Source organism: Ochotona princeps, chromosome 8, assembly GCF_030435755.1.
Source record: "Ochotona princeps isolate mOchPri1 chromosome 8, mOchPri1.hap1, whole genome shotgun sequence".
Lineage (NCBI taxonomy): Eukaryota > Metazoa > Chordata > Mammalia > Lagomorpha > Ochotonidae > Ochotona > Ochotona princeps.
Genome location: NC_080839.1, coordinates 77558997 through 77579763, shown reverse-complemented (window position 1 = coordinate 77579763; position 20767 = coordinate 77558997). Strand labels below are relative to the sequence as shown.

Genomic DNA, 20767 nt, shown 5'->3' with positions numbered 1-20767 from the left:
ACTGGCTGAAGAGCTGCTGCGTCCCCGTGTAGACCCACGGTGTGCATACAGCTGCACGGCTGGTTGCCTCGGTGCTTCTAGCACAGTTGCCCCTGTGCCTTCCTCTGGACTCCCGGGTGGAAGGAGGTGTGGCCATCGTCGTCCTCTGAAGAGTGTGCCAGCTGCCCGAGGTTATTATTTTTTTTTTTTATTCATTTTATTACAGCCAGATATACACAGAGGAGGAGAGACAGAGAGGAAGGTCTTCCGTCCGATGATTCACTCCCCAAGTGAGCCGCAACGGGCCGATGCGCGCCGATCCGTTGCCGGGAACCTGGAACCTCTTCCGGGTCTCCCACGCGGGTGCAGTGTCCCAAAGCATTGGGCCGTCCTCGACTGCTTTCCCAGGCCACAAGCAGGGAGCTGGATGGGAAGTGGAGCTGCCGGGATTAGAACCGGCGCCCATATGGGATCCGGGGGCTTTCAAGGCGAGGACTTTAGCCGCTAGACCACGCCGCCGGGCCCTGCCCGAGGTTATTGCTAGTGAACGCTCTGCCTGAAGCTCAGACCTGAGGCTTGGGTCACGCCCCACCGGAGCTGTGGGCAGCCTCGGAGCTCACGGCACTGGGGCAGGGCGCCAAGAGAGAGCCCAGTGCAGCGGGGAGGGGTGTCTCCGGAAGCTGCAGGCTCATGGCTGAGCCCCAGGGATGGCTTGGGCAGTGGATTCTCCTTTGGCAGTGGGCGCTGGGGAGGGGGCAGAAATGCCAGAGAACCCCAGCTTCTCGCCTGAGTGGGTGCAGGGTTTATAAGACACACAGCACAGGTGGGAAAGTCACAGTTTCATGATGGTCTTGTGGCTGGCGTTGAGTTTTCACTTTTGGTTTCTAGAAGGAAGTGAGCAGGGCCTCTGCCCATAGTCTGCCTTGGAGAAGATGAGGATGGTTCTGGGCACTCTGGGATTTAGGGAGCATCCACTTGGCCCCCTGACCCTGAACCCCCAGGAGAGAGGGAAGGGTCCCACTCCTCTGCTGTGAGAACCAGCAGGTGGTTGGTGATCTTGAGGGAAGCTGGTGAAAGGACAAGTTCTGTATTTGGTGCCTGTTCCGAGGTGAGAGTGGAGTGGGGCATGGTGAGAGAGCTACACCTGTGGGAAGTGGTCGGGGTGCTGAGGAAGGGCGGCTTGTTCTCCCTAAAGATCCTTGACAGGCTGCATTGGGGCGAGGCGGGGGACTCTGCCCCGGGAAGCGGTTCATGCCTGTCTATGGGAGTGGGTCAGCTCTCCTGGGACAGGGTCCCTCAGCGGGGGTTCATGTCCACTGTGAGAGTGGGTCAGCTCTCCTGGGACAGGATCCCTCAGTGGGGAAGCAGGTTGTTGTCCAGCAAGGCCACCTGCTGCATCCAGCACCCTGCTGCCGAATGGGGCTGCTTGAGCTTGGAGTTTGGAACCTCAGACCTTGAGCCAAGGTTGACCTTCTTTGCTTAACAAGGTACCCTGCCTTGAGTATTTGGTCACAGTGACAGGACATCAACAGAGGCCTGTCGTCACGCGGCAGGCTGCTTAGTGCCCTTTTCCATGCATTCATTAGTTGATTGTGTACACGAATTAAAGTTAGGGTTGTACAAAGCTGAAAACTCATCTGCTAGTCTTTGGTAGAAATTTGAATGTTGGGGCTGGAGTGCTGGTTTGGGTCCCGGCTCCCTGCTAAATGCACGTGGGACTAGTGGAAGATGTCCCAAGTGATTGGGCCCTGCACCCATGTGGAAGACCCGGATGGAGATCTGGGCTCCTGGTTTTAGCTTGATCTTTTAGGTTGGAAAGCAGAGGGTGAGAGAATCCTCTCTGTGTCGCTCTTCATTCTCACCATAACTGCTTTTCAAATAGATGAAGTCCGTTACCATGGCCAGTCACTTCCTTTTTGTTACGCTACAGTTTCCAAATCTGTAATAACGTAGACCTAGCTGTTGGGGGCTGATAGCTGACTTCAGTCCTGACACTCCCAGGAGTCTGTGGACACAGCCTTGTGCACATCCATCCTGGCAGTGGCCACCCTGACCCTGCAGCCATGGTGGTGTTCCGAGCTGCCTCTCCTGGTTTACACACGGATGGTGCCGTGTGTGTGTGTGTGTGTGTGTGTGTGTGTGTTCCCCAGCAGAGGCGCAGCCGGCTGCAGCGTGCAGATAAGGAAGAGGGAGGTGTCTGTTTCCTTTCCTGGTCACATTGCTGGTGGTGTCATCTACAAATGACAGAATGGGCCCATTTTATGAGTGCCTGCTAATGAGCCCAGGCAAGCTCATGGTCATGTACTCACTATGGCAGTTGCATGGAAGCCACATCCCCCTCCCCCCAGGGGTCTCTGTGCTCACCTCCTCCCCCGCCCCTCCTGTGTGCTGACATCCCCTGGGGGGGTTCTCTGAGGGGGAATCCTCTGTGCTCACCTTCCTGGGGGGGGGAGGGTCCCCTGTGCTCACCTACGCCTTCACCTCCATGCAGGTTGCTTGGCATTTCCCACATGGAGCGTGTGGATGTAGCTGTCTCCTTCCTGCTGCTTGTCTTTCTCTTTGTCCCCATCCTGTGTCCTTTGAGGACGGCAGTGGTTGGACTGGCACCCTGTCTCTTCTGTGATTGCACGTGGTACAGCCTGGAGGGGTGAGGGGCTGCCCTTCAGCAGGTCCCCGTCTGTTTCTGTTGGCTGAGTTTTTGTCATGAATGGGTGTTTCATTTTGGCAGGTGCTTTTTTGTGTCGATTCGGGTGTGTGGAGGGGGAACCATATGGTTTTTCCTCTTTTAGCTCATTAGCCTGGTGAATTGCATGACATTTTTAACGTGGTGACTCTATGGAAGCCTTCTGTGCAGGGTGAGCGCAGAGTGGGGGTCCTGGTGGTGTGGACCACAGAGGGAGCTGTTCACTTCCTAGGGGAGCACAACGTATTCCCGGGGACCGAATGGTCACCACTGTGGGGCCCAGCCTCGCTCCCAACAGCTCTGCTGATCTTTGTTGTGTTTTGGGAGGGGTGCACCGTGTGTGTGTGTGTGTGTGTGTGTGTGTGTGTGTGTGTGTGTGTGTTGTGGGGGGAGGTGTGGTCACTGCAGAGCCTCTTGTAGTCTCTATCCTCTGCCAGGCACTGGTCGACCCCACCCACTGGTAGTCATCATTGCCCAAGACTGTGGGTGCCACTCCCTTCCCTCTACAGGTGAGGGAGGGGGCAACTGAGGCACATGAATTCTTCCTCGCCGAGCACTAAGTGAGCACCATGTGTATGCCAAGTGCTCTAGCCCACTCAATCGACTGGAGGCCCATCCTCATTCCTATAGAGAGGATTAAGTCACTTCCCTAGAGCGCCTGGGCTGATGAGAAGTTAAACTTGCAAACTGAGTTCTTCCCGCTGTCCCAGCTACTTGGGATGTGGTGTGTAGACAGGAGGTAAGGCAGGATGACCACACTGACTGCTGACAGCGACTGGGACGGGGTTTGCACAGCCTCACCTGAATGGCCAGCTGACCCCAGACACCCCCTGACATGGGGTGCTGTCTTGAGGGCTTCATGCTGCTGTCTTGGTCCAGAAGGGCGCTTTACTCAGCAGGGAGGTGGGGTTTTTGGTTGGCCTGTTGGCCTTCAGTGATGGGTAAGGAGACAGGCCTTTGTCCAATTGCCGCTGGCTTGCTAAGCCACGGTGTGACTCTGAGATCCTGGGACCCTCACGGCTTGGGCCGAATGTGTCGTGACAACCCTTTGGTGTCGGTCAAGGCTCATGCCTCAGCTACAAAATGGACCATCGTTTTCCAGTTGTGGGCACGTGTATCCTCAGCTCAGCCAACATTTACCAAGCACCTACTGTGTGCAGATACTGTGCTAATAAGAAAGAGAAGTAATGGCAGAGTTAGAGATCTGCCATCCACTGGTTCGCCCCCAAATGGCCATAATGACCAGGGCTGAGTCAGGCTGAAACCTGGAGACTGCAGCTCCATCCAGGTCTTGGGTGCCCACACAGGTGCAGGTGCCTGAGCACTGGGGCTGTCTGCTGCTTTCCCAGGAGCACAAACAGGAACTTGGATCAGAAGTGGAGCAGCTGGAACTTGAACTGGGATCCACATGGGATGAAGGCTTTGCAGGCAGCAGCTTAACGCACTGTGCCACAACACAGGCCCCTTTGCATGCTTGCTTTATTTTGGCAGTTCTGAGGTTGGCTTTTTAAAATAAATTCAAAAAAAATTTTTTAAAGAGAGGAGCACCCACACAGTGTTGCCAACTATTGGGTTACTTCCTGAATGTCAGCAATGACTAGGGCTGGGCCCGGCCAAACCCAGGTGCCTGGTCCTCCATCCAGGTCTCCCACATGGGTGTGACAGGGACCTAGCCACTTGAGGCCGCAGCACTGCCTCCCCAGCAGTGCCTCTACACTGACAGGAAACTGACATGAGGAACCAGAGCTTGCAGTCTGTCCTGGCTGCTCCACTTCCGATGCAGCTTGCTGCTGATGGCCTGGGAAGGTGGCTGATGACGGTCCAAATCCTTGGGACCCTGCACCTGTGTGGGAGATCTGGAGGAAGCTCCTGGCTTCGGACCAGCCCATCTCTGGCCCTTGAGGCCACTTGGAGATTGAGCTAGGAGACAGAAGATCTCGCTATCTCTCCTTCTCTCTGTAACTATGCCTTTCGAATAAAAATGATTTTTTTTTTCTTAAGAGTGGTTGTGACTTGATTCCTTAGTCTAGAGGAACCAGTTTGTTGTAGCATTGGCCTTCATGGGTGGTACGCCTCCTACCTTGATAGTTAAGGTAAATGCATGAGTCACACGAGCCTAGGTTTGGACACACCCTTTCACTTCTGGTTGGTGGGGTGGCCTGGGGCGCGTCGCAGGATTCTGGAGGACTCGACGTGGTATCATGTGTGTGGCCCTTGGCAGGTGCTTGCCCCAGATGCAGGTGACACACCTCCTCACATATCCTGGGAACTGTGCGTGGTTTGGGGTCCAGAGAGTTGGATCCTCTTAACTCAAACCTTGGGCAGGACTTTTCTGGGCAAGGAGGCGGGCTGCTGGCTGTTGGGGTGGGATGGGTGGCTTGGCCAGAAGGCTGCCAGCCACTTGATGCCTCTGGTTCCTGTGCCAGGTGTGGTGTGCTCTGTCAACATGGACCTGGGTTGTCAATCCCCTTCAGTTTTTGGTCATTTCTGCAAGAATGACAAGTGCTATCACTTGCACTTTCTTGGTCTTTTCTGTGCATTTTGCCCTGGTCTCCCTGTTTATTCTTTCCCCCAACGAAGACCCCTGGATCCTGCCTCGTGTTCAGCTTCCTTCCCACCTCACCAGCAAAGCGCTGTTGTGTGCCACGGCCCTGCCTACGCACATGTCGGTCCGTGGTCCATGTCTCTGTATAGGGATGCCAGCCTGGCCCCCTGTGAGAATGGTGGCTCTGGTGGGCTTGCCTTTGGGACCTCATTGGTTCTCAGCAGGTGTCTCACCATGCTGACTGTGGGGTCTGATGCTGGAACAGTGAGCCCCACCTGTGATGGTGATGAAGTCCTGACCGACATGGAGAGGCTACTTACGTTCAAGAGGAGGCCTGGAGGGTGATGTGCCCTGCGTGAGCTGAGGTGCAGGTGGGCTCCTCTGCACTGGTTTCCAGTCCTGGCTTCCTCACTGCTCAGCTCCCTTAACGCTGGAGCAGGTGGCCGAGCCGCTTGGGATGGTTGCCCGACTCCGGTGGGTGTACACTGGCCGGAGCAGGTGAACCTGTGGGGGAGCTGCCCTTCTGGCTGAGAACAAGGACACCTGTGACAGCTGTGGCATCCACACGCTTCTGTGACCTCTTTGTCCTTCACGCTCTTGATGCCTCCCTGCACGTTCAAATTGTTGAGCTGCTCGTGGCTCCCCAGCGTGCACAGGTTCAGCCCTGGGCACCTAATGGCTTCTTTCCACACGAGGCATGGTCGAGTGTGTGCAGGAAAGTGGTGCAGTCTGTTGTCTGTGAGTTAACGCTCCTGCTGCATCGCTCAGCCAGGGCTGGTTGGAAACCCTACTGAGGTGAGTGCCCAGTTCCTGAGTTACAAAGGATTCACCCCTCACAGGAGAGGCCAGCGTCCTGCACATCGAGGGGGCGTCTGATGCTTCTCCGGGACCCCATGCCTTTGTGTACTGCTTCCTGGCCATCACTCGGCTGTTTGATAGGAGTGCTGTCCTGGTGGGCAGCTGCTGTTGGCAGGTGCCTTGGGCAGCAGGGGCCCCAGGAAGGCAGTGGGCGGGGATGTACAAGGGCTGTGAAATCCCTTGTTAGATGAAGTGGTGTTTAGAAGGCGCCTCCACAGGCCTGTGTGGAGGAGGTGTCTCAGTCTGGTGAGCTCAGGCTCGGGTTTTGCATGTGTGAAGTTCTGTGCTCAGTGTCTGCATTTTCTCCTCACTCGGTGTATGTTGGTTTTAAAAATCTGGTGCCAGGCTCAATCGGTCCAGGAAGTGGGCTTTTCCCCATTCCCTGCTCCCTTGCACACTGCCCACATCCTTCTGATGTGCCTCTGGCCCTTGGGCCTCATCGGGAGGTCGGACCCTGAGTCGCCTCTGCTGCCTGGTCTGTGGGAAAAGCCCCTGAGCGCAGCTGTGTCGAATCCTTGGCCAGACGCCGAGGGGAGGAGAGGAGGAGAGGCCGATAGCCAGGAGGGGCGGCTGGGGCGCAGCTGCACGCCCCACAGAGCCGGGCCGGGTGGTGGGGTGTGCCAGGGGTGTGCCAGGGTTGTGCCTCCCAGCTCCACACCCAGTGATGTGAGCGAGACTCGTTGGGCCCATGGGCATCGTAGCAGAGTTGTACTCAACACCCTCTGTTTAGGAAACAGAAATTGCTCTCTGCAAGATTGCCGACTGAGATGTTTTGTTTAAAAACCCTCTGGTATTCTGGTGTCAGTGGTTCTAGATAATTAATGGGTCTGGAGCTCTTTTGTTTTCCAATTATGAGGAAAACCCTGGAGCGGAGTGGGAAGGCAGGGGCGTGGAGGCACGCTGTCCTGGGTGAATCCTTATTCCTCGCAGGGAGGTTGGCAAGAACCTGGCTTGTCCGCCCGTGGACCAGAACCCACTGCCCGTGGTGGCTGTCTGGAGCCAGAAGGCCTTCCCTGTGCGTGGGTGTCACTCCCGTCTGCCCGTCAGTTACTTGGCGGGTTGCATTGCGCCCTTTAACATGGAGGTTGTGTGGTTTGCTCCCCTCAGGGGCCCTTCTGTCCCTGATATTCCAAGTTCTTACCCATGTGGGTACTGCTGCTACTGTCATTCCTGTGGGAGCCCAGTGCTGGGGGACAGTTGGGATTGGAAGGGCAGGCCTTATGACTTTGGTGACTTTTTTTTACCCCTCCCTGTCAGCTCTCTGCTGCATTTGCACTGGCTCTGCCATCACAGCCTGGGGGCGCTGTCCTCCCTGCAGGTGCTGAAGCTGGGGCATCTGACAGTGGCTGGCAGGACAAAACCCAGGGTCCCTAGCATCCACGGAGTGGATTCTTTCTATCGAGTGGTGACAGGTGATTGGTGTAAGGTGTATAAGCTCCTTGCTCAAGCTGGGAACTCAGTGCAGGTTGTGGGGGCAGGGACCTGAGTTCCCTGAGCCAGCGCTGTCGCCTGCCAGGGTCTGTGTGGGCTCAAGGGTGGGGCCAGCTATGGAAATTGGTCTGACCTGGTACCTGGGTGTCCTACTGCTAGTCCGGGCACTGCCCATGCAGGAAGCTGCCCCATCCGTCTGTGCAGTGCCCCGCTCCTGGCCCTGGCTCTTGCTGAACTGCTTCCTTTTGCTGGACTTGATTTCTTTCAATTTCTTCGCAGTGGAGTGTGTGATCTGTGGCCCTCAGTGTGCAGCTCTTTGCTGCAAGGGTTTCATGTAGCTGAAGTCATGTCTGAGTCATTTGCGTGGGACTACCTTGGTTGGTCATCAATCCAGCAAGACAGCTTCCGGGGTGTTCCCAGTTTTCAGCTGTAATGAGTGAAGCTGCACACTGTACCACTTTTCATCTCAACTTGCGGTCATCTCACGTATCGCATTGAGGAGTGCGTGTGTAGCAGAATCTCACCATATTTCCTCGACAGGAGGTGATGGTCAGTGTTGCCCGTGTGCTTTTCGCCTATGGTGCATCGACCTGTCCCAGTGTACTCAGGGCCAGGGATTTGGGTTCATGGAATACTTGAACATCCCAGAGCTCAAACTTTGCCCATCTTGGTGATGGAAGGATTTGCGTGAGATTATGAAGGGAGAAAGGACTGGAACCAGAGTGGCCACCCAGGGCTCCCCAGGGGCTCCTGCAGATGGCTGCACACACTCCACAGTGCTTCTGGAACGTCTTGAATGCTACTGGTGCTGGCTGGAGAGTGTCTGGAGAAGAGTCCACGCTGACCCATGTGTGCCCTGTGAGGCCATGGCACTGAAGCTTTTGGGACTCCCCGTGAGCTTCAGGAGGGCATGGCCCTCGGGCTTATTGCCGTTCTGTCAACCACACACTGGGCATGCAGGGACATGTACCTGGTGTGACTGCAGACAGGCGGTTAGGATGGGTGGACTGCGTGGGTAGACCCTACAGAGGCGGTTAGGATGGGTGGACTGCATGGGTAGACCCTACAGATGTGGTTAGGATGAGTGGACTGTGTGGGTAGACCCTGTAGAGAGGTGGTTAGGATGGATGGACTGCGTGGGTAGACCTGTGTGCCCTCAGAAGAGCTCTGAGTGCCCCCCTGTGACACCTTGGCAGCTTTGGACCAAGTCATGGAGGCTGCTCATCCCTGTGACCCAGGCAGCCTGAGGCAACATTTAATGAGTGGCAGCCTTTTGCCAAGCACACCAGTGAGACCCGGATGTTAGTAGTTGGTGTTTGGTGTGTGTCTGAGTGTGTTATCTTAGTGCACACGTGGGCTGAGCATGAGTGTACGTGAGTGTGAATGTACGTGCACAGCACAGTACATAGTGTGAGTATGCACTTGTGAGTATATGCTTGTGTGTGCGTGTTCTTGTGTGTGCAGGTGTGTATTGTGCATGTGCGTTGCATGCACACGGCCTGCTGTTGAAGGTGATGCACGCACCAGATCCACTGTGAGTAAATGTTAGCGCTGCACATAGCAGGCCCTCGGGAGGCCGTCCGGGCCTCGCAGGTGCTTGGGTGAGGACTTCCGGAAGATGTTAGGTGGTGGTGGAGCTGAATTTACTGTTTCTCTGTGTGAAAGGAAATGCAGGGCGGCCTCCCTCGGCCGCCTTCCCTGCCTGCTCTGACCTTCCTCTTCCCCTCTCCCCACACTCCTGCTGGCCTCTGCAGCCGGCCCGGTGTCCTGCTGATGCCTCTCACTGTCACTTTCTTCCGGAGACGATGGTGTTACCCTGACAGAGCCTGCCTGTGGTGGCCGAGTGCAGAGGTCGGAGTGGCCGTGGGTGGAGCCGTCGTGTGTCAGGCACCCCACCCCGTGGACCTCACCTTTTATACTGCAGGTTCTGCCCGTGAGCGATCCCAGCCACCTTGGGAAGCGTCAGTTCTTTGAAAGCTGGGACTGTTGTCAAAGTAAGCTTGGGAACAAGAGTGCACCTGCTTGGAGAGCGTTGTGGAATAGTCACAGAACTTTAAAACTTATTCCTCCTAGAGATTAGCAGTTTTGTTCCCTTGGTTGGTGCTCTCTCACACTCTCCAGGGGCTTCTTTATGTGTTTATTTGAAAGTCATAGTTGCAAAGAGGGGAAAACAGAGATAGAGATCTTCATTTGCTGGTTCCTTCCCTAGACGGCTGTAACAACCAGGACTAGGGCCCGGCGGCGTGGCCTAGCGGCTAAAGTCCTCACCTTGAAAGCCCCGGGATCCCATATGGGCGCCGGTTCTAATCCCGGCAGCTCCACTTCCCATCCAGCTCCCTGCTTGTGGCCTGGGAAAGCAGTTGAGGACGGCCCAATGCATTGGGACACTGCACCCGCGTGGGAGACCCGGAAGAGGTTCCAGGTTCCCGGCATCGGATCGGCGCGCATCGGCCCGTTGCGGCTCACTTGGGGAGTGAATCATCGGACGGAAGATCTTCCTCTCTGTCTCTCCTCCTCTGTGTATATCTGGCTGTAATAAAATGAATAAATCTTTAAAAAAAAAACAAAAAAAAAAACAAAAACAACCAGGACTAGACCAGACAAAAGCCAGGAGCTTCTTCCAGGTCTCCCACATGGCTGCAGGGGCCCAAGCACTGATGCTTTCCTGGCATGTTAGCAGGAAGCAGGATTGGAATTGGAGCCAGGCCTGAGTGGGATGCCAGTGCTATAGGTGGGGGTTTAACGCACTGTACCACAGTGCCAGCAAGCCCCTGGGCTGTCTCTTGGTCCCAGAGGTTTGCCCTGAACACACTGAGGACACAGCCAGTATGGGAGAGCAGGAGGCTTGCAGACAGGAAGGTGGCCTTGAAGCTGAAAGATGAGAATACGAGGCGGTGGGTGACAGTTGCATTGTCTATACATTCGTGGCCTTGGAAGTTACAAAGCTTGCCTGCGCCTTGGTTTCTGCCACCCACCTGTGACCCTGGGCCCCAGCTGAGGTCTCTGTCTCCCCTACAGACCCTACTCTGTGCCTCGCCCCTCCTTGCCGGCTTCATTTGCGTGTTTAGGTGGGTGGATGCTGCCCACTGACAGTGATTTCAGCCAAAATCCTTGAGAGACATGAGCAGATTGCCCACCTGTTGCTGGCTGCTCATCTGTCTCCACCATGATCCTTGTGGCTCTCCGGCCCCTTGGGCCAGCAGTGACACCCACATGGGGGTGCCTTCCCGTTTCAGACAGCTGCCTGCAGCCTGGTGGAGTGTGTGTTTCCACTCGGAGGACTTTGTCCAGTCTCAGTCTCCAGCGTGAGAAGGAGTCCTGTGTGCTTGGGCAGGGCGGGGGCTTGCCCTGTATCCCCCTGATGCCTTCCTCGTGCCTCCCTCCCCTGCGGGATCTGTGCAGTCCCAAGGTTGAGGGGAGCAGAAGGTGAAATCCAGGTGTCCATTCCCCTGCTCTGGGGACCATGTGGTCAGTGGAGCCCATCTAGAAAGCCAAGCCAGTCTCAGCGTCCTGATTACTGGGGGAGGGGGCTGGGTGCTTCCTGTGTGGGTCAGCTTCTGGTTCACAGCTCGAGGTCCCTGCCAGCAGCAGCCCCAGCAGGTCCCGCCTCGGGCTGCCAGGATTGGATCTCGCCCCCACCTTGGTCTGTCCACCATTGGCCTCATTGCACCTTTAGTGGAGACTTTGAGGTTCAGACCTCTGCGTTCTGTGCAGTTCTCAACACCTTCCACATGTCAGGGCTTTCCAGCAGTTCCTGTGTCCTGTATATTGGCTGCCCTGCCTTCCTGCCAGCCTGGGTTGGGGTGCTGGGGTGGGGCTACAGGATCTGTGGTCTGACTGGGGTGCCGGGTCCCCACTGCTTTGGGCCACCCCGACCCTGCCTTGCACCCTCCTGCTTCCTGCAGACCAGCTCTCTGCTCAGGCTCCAGCCACCGCCCTCCCTCCCTCCCTCCAGGGCTCCTTCCTGCCTTTCCCTCCTGCCTGCTTCCCAATCTATCTTAGGGGAATGGGGCCAGGTCTCTTGGACGGAAAACAGGAACTGAGACATGAAAGACTAAAGATAGCGATGATTTCATGTTGCCCCTAGAGAGCTCAGGAATAGACTGTGCATCCCGGATGTGTGTGCATCGGGACCCACCCCGTCAGCCCCAGATTCCCTGGTGGCCCCTGGGGAGGCCCTGACACCTGCAACTCGGATTGGTGCGTGTCTGATAGATGCCTGGGCACTGTGCCTCAGAGGTGTCCCCGGGGTGGTGGCAGCTTCTTCCGTGCATGGGTGGATGGCATTCTCTGCACAGGAGTGGGAGTTGGACAAGGCTTTGGCTGTGGACGGGAAGGGATTAAATGAAGCAGGTGTAGGGGCTGGGGTGCCTGGGGAATACAAGGTGCCCAGGGCGTCAGGAGTGCATGCCAGGCTGTGTGGACCCACTGTGGATCCAGCCCTTCTGGAAGCTGCTCCCTGCTTCCCCTCCATCTGGAGCTCCACCAGCCTTTCCTTCAGGGATGGGGAGCAAACTGCAAAGTCATCCAGCCTGGCCCTGCCAAGGCAACCACAGGCAGGACTGGAAATTGAGTAAATCCAGGGCAGGCCAGTCCTGTGTGCTGTGTTATCAACATCCGAATAGCCCGCACAGATAAGGGCTCCCCCACCCCTGCCAGGTAGTCGGGAGCCGAGTCAGTGGTGACCTTAGCCAAATGCCTTTTGTGCTTCAGGTCTGTTTCTTCTGCTCCAAGTTGGAGGAGCTTTAGAAGCCGCAATCAATGTTGCCATCAGCGTCATGGAAGCGACCATGCCCTGTGAGTGTGTCCCCTGCTCCATGGTACCTGGAGCCCATAAGTACCTCTTTTGACTCTGCACCTGCTGCTGTTTCTGCAGCTTAAATGGTTCTGTCAGTTGCTCGATGTGCCCCTTTGAGTGACACATACAGTGGCTATGTTGTTCCTGGGGACAGCTTTGAACTGTCGGGGTTAGTGCTGCTGCCCCCTGACTCGGAGGGGGGGTGATGTGCTTTTGACACACTCCGGGACAGCTGGAAGGTGTCCACAGAGGGCCCCAAGGAAGGGGAGGCACAGGTTGCCCAGGCCACCTTCTGATGCCTCGCCCACCCTGTCTCCACCTGGGGCCAGTGGGAGCACCCCACTGTCTCGCAGCTCCTTTCCCCTGTTTATCAGCAGGAGCCAGAGCCAGAGTTTCCTGGGGAAATGGGCCTGACTTGGAATCCCATTGTCTTGGCGCTGGAGGAGGGAGCTCACTGCCAGCTGGAGGTCACCCCGCCTCCTATAGCTGGCTGCAGCTCTGCCAGGCTCCTACTGCCCCTGAGCCTGCTAGTGCCCCTCCGCCTGGGTCACCTGCCCTGGCCTCTTCAGGTAGGGATTCTTCCTCAGAGAGAACCATCTCCTGTCGCTCTGCTGCGCCCCATCAGATGTAGGTGTTAGTGCCCAGGGATACAGGCATCAGAGGAGTCAGGGGAGCTGGCCAGGCCCTCCTGCCCACCGTGGTTCTCCCCAGGGGTGGTACTGCCCACCTGTCTGAGCCCCTCTTCCCTAAGGGCAGGGGTTGGGTGGGGAGGCAGGTGTCTCCCACCTCATGTGTTCTGCTCCCTTATGGCTTGCCAGAGCTCTTCTGTCTCCTGAAGAAAATCCTGGAAGTGTCCATAGCTTCCTTCCTTCCTGGAGGACAGCAGTACTGGCAAAGCCCACGCTGGTGGCTGGGCATTCCCCTGCGCAACCAGGGCGCAGTGGGCCAGCCTGAAGCCAGGAGCCTCTTCCGGGTCTCCCACGTGACTGCAGGGGCCCAGGCACTTTGGCCATCCTCTGCTGCTTTCCCAGGCGTATTAGCAGGGAGTGGGTCAGAAGTAGAGCAGCTGGGGCCCGGCGGCGTGGTCTAGCGGCTGAAGTCCTCGCCTTGAAAGCCCCCGGATCCCATATGGGCGCCGGTTCTAATCCCGGCAGCTCCACTTCCCATCCAGCTCCCTGCTTGTGGCCTGGGAAAGCAGTTGAGGACGGCCCAATGCTTTGGGACACTGCACCCGCGTGGGAGACCCGGAAGAGGTTCCAGGTTCCCGGCATCGGATTGGCGCGCATCGGCCCGTTGCGGCTCACTTGGGGAGTGAATCATCGGACGGAAGATCTTCCTCTCTGTCTCTCCTCCTCTGTGTATATCTGGCTGTAATAAAATGAATAAATCTTTAAAAAAAAAAAAAAGAAGTAGAGCAGCTGGGACTTGAACTGGAACCCGTATGGGATGCCGGTATTGCATATAGCATCTTAACCCACGGTTGCTGCATTCTGTGTGTTCTTTGGCCTCATGCGCTGCCAGATCCATTGGTGTTCTAGGTGGGTGAGGTGGTTCCACCCCATCGCCCTGCAGCTGTGTGTGGTGTGGACATGTGGCAGTGGCCGTCTCAGGCAGTTAGGTTCACCGGGAGCACCTTGCTTGTCTCTAGTGCCCTGGGTACCCAGACTTTGGATTTTATGGGATGGTAACAGGGAGTTGTGGCTTCTGGCTTGTCCACAGCTGAGCTGGAGCTCGGGTGGTGTTTGATCCTAATTCTTGGTGACACCTGCTTTTCTCCTGGCCTCCCTGCATTTCTAGAAGGAGGAGGATCCATTATGGCTGCAACTTTTGGCCAGGCCTGTGGGTCACAGTAGTCTGCACGCCCCCACGCGCTGAGGCCTTTGGAAGCATCGGATGCCCTCAGCAGCGCTGTCTGACTCCATCAGAGTGTGTGCGACTTTCTTGGCCCCGCTGCCCTGGGGAAACGCCTGGGGTGCTTTGTTTTGTCACCTCTCTTTTCAAGAATGTCGTTTCTGTTCAGGCTGGTGTTGCAGGGTGCAGAGCCAACGGAGATGAGACAGGGCAGCTGAGTGGAGCATGCTTGGAGGGCAGCGAGTGGGGTGGTCTGGGCTGCATCAGGCCCCTCTCCCCCAGGGGACATCCTGGGGTTTTCAGGAGGATGGCAGCCTCTTCCCACCATGCTCACCCATCTCTGGCTGCTGGCACCCAACCGACCAGAGTCTGGCGGGGTAAGGGGCGTGCTGGCTGATGGCACCAGAGAGCCTTCTGAGCGGTGGCTGGCAAGCAGTAGGTGTAAGGAGTTGCACGGTGACTGTTACAGTCCTTGCAGGATGAGGCAAAACCGAGGCTGTTCTGTAGATGTCATACATTTTGCAAACAAGATGCACTTGCGTGGGGCTCCCCTGGTGACACGAGTGGCCTTCCTGGGTAGGGGCAGCATTCTTTGAGGTGGGGCGCAGGTCCCCACCTGTCTCGGTGTCAGGTGGGCGTGTCCACATGGAGGACTCCTCAGCCTGCAGCTGTAGAGCAGGTTGGCTTTGCCCTTGGCTGTTGTTCGCCCTCCTGAGTCAGGATGCCACCTCCAGCAAGCTGGAGACCAAGTCTCCAAGGATGTAGACCCACTAATAAGGGAGATGTGTGGCAGGCGCCCTGAAGGCGGGGTCTCCTGGGTGTGCAGAAGCAGGTACGCCGCAGGGCACTGGTCTGAAGCGCCTGGTCCCTCTCCTTCACAAGTAGCAGGTGCTCCCAAGGATGGCAGCAGGCCACCAAGAACGAGGTACTAAAAAGCGCTTTCTTCATTGTCATTCGTTTTGATTGAGACAGTTGCCATGGCCAGGTGTGAGCAGTACAGAGTAGGCAGTCCCGGGGCGGCCCGTCCCTCTCCCCCTCCCACACACACCCCTCAATGCACCTGTCCCAGCCGTGCTCTGGTGGCCATGGCTCGAGGCAGCAGAGACCCCAGAAGGACTGTGTGTTGTTTAGGGGGGTGCCAGGGCTGGCAGTGCAGCAGCCAGTATCTCTCTAGGATGCCTGGAGACAGTTATGCGTTTTGCTTAGGAATATTTGGGTCACCTCCCTGCTGTCTGGTGCTACCCATGGAAGGTCAGCAACAGCCTGGCTCCCCATGCTGGATGAGCTTGGCCAGGCTTGAGCTGTCATGCTGCTCCTGCTGCGTCCAGCTTTTACGCATATTCTGCCAAACATCGCAGCCCTCCCTGTCCTTCCTGTCTGCTGTGTTAGTGTCGGTGGGGGCCGGGGAGAGGTGACTGCTCGATGTGTTGGAGATCTCGGCCAGTTTGGGTAGAGAACTCAACCACTGGTTCCTGCAGCTGGCTGGTCCTGACCCAGTTTAACTTTCACTGTGAGTTCGTGCTCTACATGAAGGAGTGTTTGGCAGGGAGGGAATTGCTTTTCCTGACACAGATTAATTACCAGCACCTCTGTTGCCTGTCCTTCTCCTGTAAGGCTGGAGAAACAGCGGTGAGTGCATGCAGCAGGTTGCCCAAGGAGGCGTATTTTGCAAACATTCCCTGCAGTAAAGGATGCGGGGGGTGGGAGGAGGGTATTGTCAGAGGGCAGCTGTCCACTTTGGGGCGTCGGGCTGTGCGTCATCTATGTCACCTGATAGGCCAGAGGGAGAGGAGCAGAGTGGTCCCCGGGCTGACTTTTCTAGAACTCTGCTGCCTGGTGCTCAGCCCTGGCTCCCTGCAGATCCTAGCCAGCTCCCTCATCTTGGGTGTTAGAGTCTCTGTAAGTTCACAGCCTGCCTGCCTGGTGGGTTAGTCTCACTGTCGCCAGAATTGCCCTTCTCAGAACAGTGGTCCCCTGTCCCCTCTGGGCTCAGTTGAAGAACTGTAGCCTGGCATCCAAACCCCTGCTGTCGCCTGGGAATTCCCAGTGCTGCTTTGGGGTCCAGGGCAGGCTGCCTGGTGGGCACTGGGGCTGGCACACATTAGCTCCCCATTATGGGGGAGAGCAGCGTAGAGAGAGACAGAGAGAAAGATCTCCCATCCACCAGTTCACTTCCCAGATGGCTGCAACGTCTGGAGCTGAGTCAATCCAAACCCACGAGCCAGCTTCTGGGTCTCCTTGGGCCATCCTGCACTGCTTTCTTCCTAGGCTGTAAGCAGGGAGCTGGGTGGGGAGTGGAGCAGCCGGGACGCGAACTGATGCTCTGTGGGATGCTGGTGCTTGCAGGAGGAGAATTAGCCAGTTGAGCCATTGCACCAGGCCTTGATACGTGTGTTTATGATGTCTACTCTAATACCATCGTAGCCACACCCGTGTGCCCTGGGGCATTGCTGTGCAGTCGCTGCTGTTGTAGTGTGTCTGGGATACATAACACCTGTATCGTACCATTACCAGGAGTTTGTGCCACATCCCAGCTCCCAAATGCTCTCTGCCTCTGCTTGCCATAGGCGCCCCCAAATTTCTGTGGTGGTGAACCGGTGCGGAAGGGGATTGGACTTGCTATGACTGTGAGGGCAGAGCCGTCAAGGTGTGTCCAGGCTTGGTGGTCTGGAGCCGGTTCTCTGTCTCAGTGCCAACTGCCCTGTGGGCATTGCGTGCCGTAAACTGTGTGAGGCAGGTGTTCATGTCTGTTGGTCGGTTCCCTGTGATTCTAACTCAGAACGCCAGTGTCTGCCCAGTTCACAGTTTGGGAAGCTGAAAGCCCGAGGTTGGCCGGCTCTATCCACTTGGTGTGTGGGGAGAAATCCCTTTGATGGGGTCACATCCATGGTGTCAGACAGGCAGCCAGAGGACGATGAGGATCTCCCGAGAGCACCCCCAATAACTCACAGAACCCCCTGCAGGCTTACCTCATCAGGGTCCCACACCTGATGTACCCCCCTGGGTCCAGGTTTCTAAGGCGTGAGCATTTGAGGGAGCAGAGCCCAGCAGGGGTCTGTGGCCATTTGCTAAGTTTATCTGTTACCATTCAATCTTGCAAGTAGATGCTTGGGAAGGTGTCAGGTCAGGAATGGGTTGGGACATGCCTGCCCTCAGTTCCTGAACAAATCTGTGCTTGTGGGATCTTGCCAAGGCTGCAGTGGGCTGCTGCCTCTGGCCAGGGCAGGGTTGGTCCTGCGAAGGGGCTGACCTGGGCACCTGCTGCTCCTGGTGCTCACAGGGTGGTGGGGCACTCTGGTTCTCATCGCCTCCTTGATCTTGGGTGGGCTTGGCTGGGACGCAGGGAGGGTGAGGGGACCAGGCCTGCTCACTCCACTGTGGGAGGCCATGGGCAGCTTCAGGTGTGCCCGCAGAAGCCAGCCTCTGCCCTTCCCGCAGCCCCACCTAGTGACAGGGGCCAATGTGGTGATATGTCTCTGCTCTTCTGTTTTAGGCTCTGGATGTGGACCGCATGGTTCTCTACAAGATGAAAAAGTCTGTGAAGGCAATTAACCTCTCCGGGCTGGGTGAGTTCACAGCTGCCTTCTGGAAACCTCATGCTGAGCATGCCATGTGCAGGGCCCCGAGGCCCTCGCCCTGCTCCCCCATGGGTCCTTGAGCCAGAGCCCGGTCCTGTGGAACACACTGTGTGCAGGTCCTTGAGCCAGAACCTGGTCCTGTGGAACACGCCGTGTGCAGGGCCCCGAGGCCCTCATGCCACACCCCCGTGAATCCTCAAGCCAGAGCCCTGTCCTTTGGCTAATCTGCAATGTGCAGGGCCCCGAGGCCCTCATGCTGCTTACCCCTGGGTCCTCCAGCCAGAGCACGGTCCTGCAATTGAGTTGAGAGGGCCAGGCTCGTGGCTGGGAGCCCACCCCTCAACCTCCCTCTGTGGGGCACGTGCTATTCCCTGATCCCCTACTCAAGAACAGTGTGAGTGGAGCAGGTAGGGGTGAATCTGAGCTGTGAGACGCTGTTCAGGTGGAGCTTTCCCACACGTGTTTAGGGGCAGAGGGAGTGAGAGCGAGGTGTTCCCCAGCTGTGGCTTGCAGCACAGTCCATGGGAACTGCGGGTGTTAACTCTCTGGCCCCAGATTGGACCTTGCGATCACCCCAGTTCCATCCAGAATCCCCGTGGGGCCAGAGAGGGAAGGGGTCCTCGGCCTCCTGGGGAGGTTTTAGTCCTCAGCACTTCTGCATTTCTCCTGCTTTTTGTACACAAAGCTCCTCTCAACAGCAAACTCCCCTTCGTCAGATGAGAACCTGTGGATCAGAAAGAAGACCTTGGCGGGAGCAGAGCCTGGTCCTGCCTTAGTCGCCCTGCTGGGGTGGAGCTCCGCAGCCCGACTGTCAGTGTGCCTGGGCAGCCATGACTGTCAGGATGGCTGCTACTGTATCCTGGGTACCTGTCTGGGTGGCTGTGGCTGAGTCCTGGGCAGCTGTGGCCATGCCTGACCAAGTAGGACTTGCCCTGGGAGTTAGGAGGTCACTAAGGAATGGACACTCAGTTATGCTAACAAATGCCTGGTTCTTCGTGTGCTCCCTTGGGCTCAACGTGGGTTGTTACATGCGTTGTAGAAGAGCGGTCATTTCTCTTCTGGTCAGCAATAAAGATGAGATCATCTGGTTCTTGGGCGGGTGTTGGGACCGCTGGGCAGCTATGCGACTGCTGCCCCGTGGTGTAGCTTGCACAAGCAGGAGTGCAGAGGGAGGGAGGTCGTACTGGGCCACGTCTTGCCCAGGGTGGTGACACTTGTGTGTGATTTGCATCCCTGGCCTGTGCAGCTGAGTGCACACCGCAGACCTGTTCCTGCACCTGTTCAGGGGCAGTGCCCTATGGCCAAATCCAGTGACGGTATGTCCCTGCTTAGAACCCCACATTGAAGGTGAGGGCTGAGAGTTTCAGGCAAGAGCCAGGCAGAGATGGGGAGATGAGGATCGAGTGTGTACCAGGGAGCAGTTGTCTCTCCTAGGACACAACCAGCCAAGGCAGCCTGCAACTGCTGTTTGTGAGAGGACATGACCTTGACCTTCAATTCCTTTGCTTACTGCATGGCTAGTAACTCATTTATTTTTATTTCTTTATTGGAAAGACACATATACAGAGAGAGGAGCTACAGAGAGAAGATCCTGCACCCGCTGGTTCACTCCCCAGGTCCAGCAGGCTGGCCCTCCCCCTGAGCTTGAAGGGGGGTCTCCCATATGTGTCACCTCTCATGCTCTTGTGCCATGCCATGTATATGATAAAGTCATGAGAATGATTTTCTGTCTGAAAGCCAGAATGGTGATCCTGGAACCTATTTCAGAACACAGCAGACTTAGAGAAGTCACCTGGGGAGACCCTACCTGTCCCTGGGGTGTTGTTGATGTCACCTGCAACCCTTTGGGAACTCTCTTCCTGAACTGCTGTTCGCAGCACATCCGTATGAATCATTGTGAGGGGGAGGTTGTGGCGTGAGGTGCTAAGTCCAGCCCATCCAGCAAGCAAGGGACTGAGCCACTGGCTGCCTCGGCTGGCTGGTAGTGGTGCCCCAGGAGGGGTGCTCAGTGCATTCCCAGTGTTAGGTTAGGTCCCTGGGTGACCATGTGGTTGGGTAGAGCAGGTGTTCTACGCTCAGTCAGAGAGTAGTAAGACTAAGTGCTTCTGCCGCAGGCTGGCCCCCTCCCCTCTCATGCCCTTGTGGTTCTTGGGTGATCCAGAATTGCTAATTCATCTTGGACTGGCCTCTAGTGACCACTTGGGCAGCCCCCAGGCTCTCCACTGACAGCTTAGTGGGTCTCTGCCCAGCCCTAGGTTGTCAACATGCCCGCTGGCCCAAGCACGAGGGTGACACCTGTCCTGCCTCAGCTGCCTGAAGTCTGTATCAGCCCCTGGTGCCACTGTGGCCGGTGACAGGCCCGGTGTGGGTCTCCTTGAGGCAGGGTCCTCCCGGAAGCCCCAGGGGGAGACACCATTGCTATGCTCCTGGCTCCTAGAGGCTGCCTTTGGCTCCTGACCCCTTCTGTGCCCAAGGCCAGTGAGGGCTGGTCAAGTCTTCCTGATGCTGTGTCACTCTGACAGCTGGTCTGCCCAGGCTGCCCAGAGCAAGCCAAGGCCTAGAGGACTGAACTTGGTGCCAGCTCGATTGGGTTCTGGTGTGGGCGCTGCCTTCTGGCGGTCTTCACAGCACATAGAGGAAATAGGCGAGTTCTGCAGGGTGTCCTCTCATTGTGGGAGGGCCCCCCACCACATATAACCTCATCCACACCTGCTGAGTGATGCCTAGCCCCAACCCCAGAGACCATTGCAGGGAGGGTAAGGGTTTGGGGCTACAGAAGTGGGACCAGAGTGGATACTGTCTCTCTTGCCCACTGAGTGCCCAAGAGATCCCCAAGATATTCCAGGGAAAATCACGCCAGCCCAAGCCCAGCTGATTGAGTTCAGTTTCCTCCGTATTTTGGTTTGTCCTGTGCCAGTGTGTGGTCTGCATGGGCTTTGGAGTGAGGTCATAGTTTGGGAGGATGAGCTGAGATAGCATGAACAGGTGGCAGGCAGAGCCCTGGGCCCAGGTGAGGAGCGAGAGTGTGCACCTGCAGGTGTGTT

General features: G+C 56.9%; 1 protein-coding gene across 3 annotated transcripts in view; it reads left to right on the top strand.

Moving 5' to 3' along the window:
* ASAP2 (ArfGAP with SH3 domain, ankyrin repeat and PH domain 2) overlaps positions 1 to 20767 on the top strand; it is a 127977-nt gene that overhangs the window by 23779 nt on the left and 83431 nt on the right. For 2 of the 3 annotated variants that reach the window (XM_058668301.1, XM_058668300.1), the window contains exon 2: positions 17639 to 17711. In XM_058668301.1, the coding sequence (XP_058524284.1) occupies positions 17639 to 17711 (73 nt within the window). Of the gene's footprint in view, positions 1 to 925; positions 1010 to 17638; positions 17712 to 20767 lie in introns of those variants that run through there. The other variant, XM_058668302.1, reaches the window with a different exon arrangement.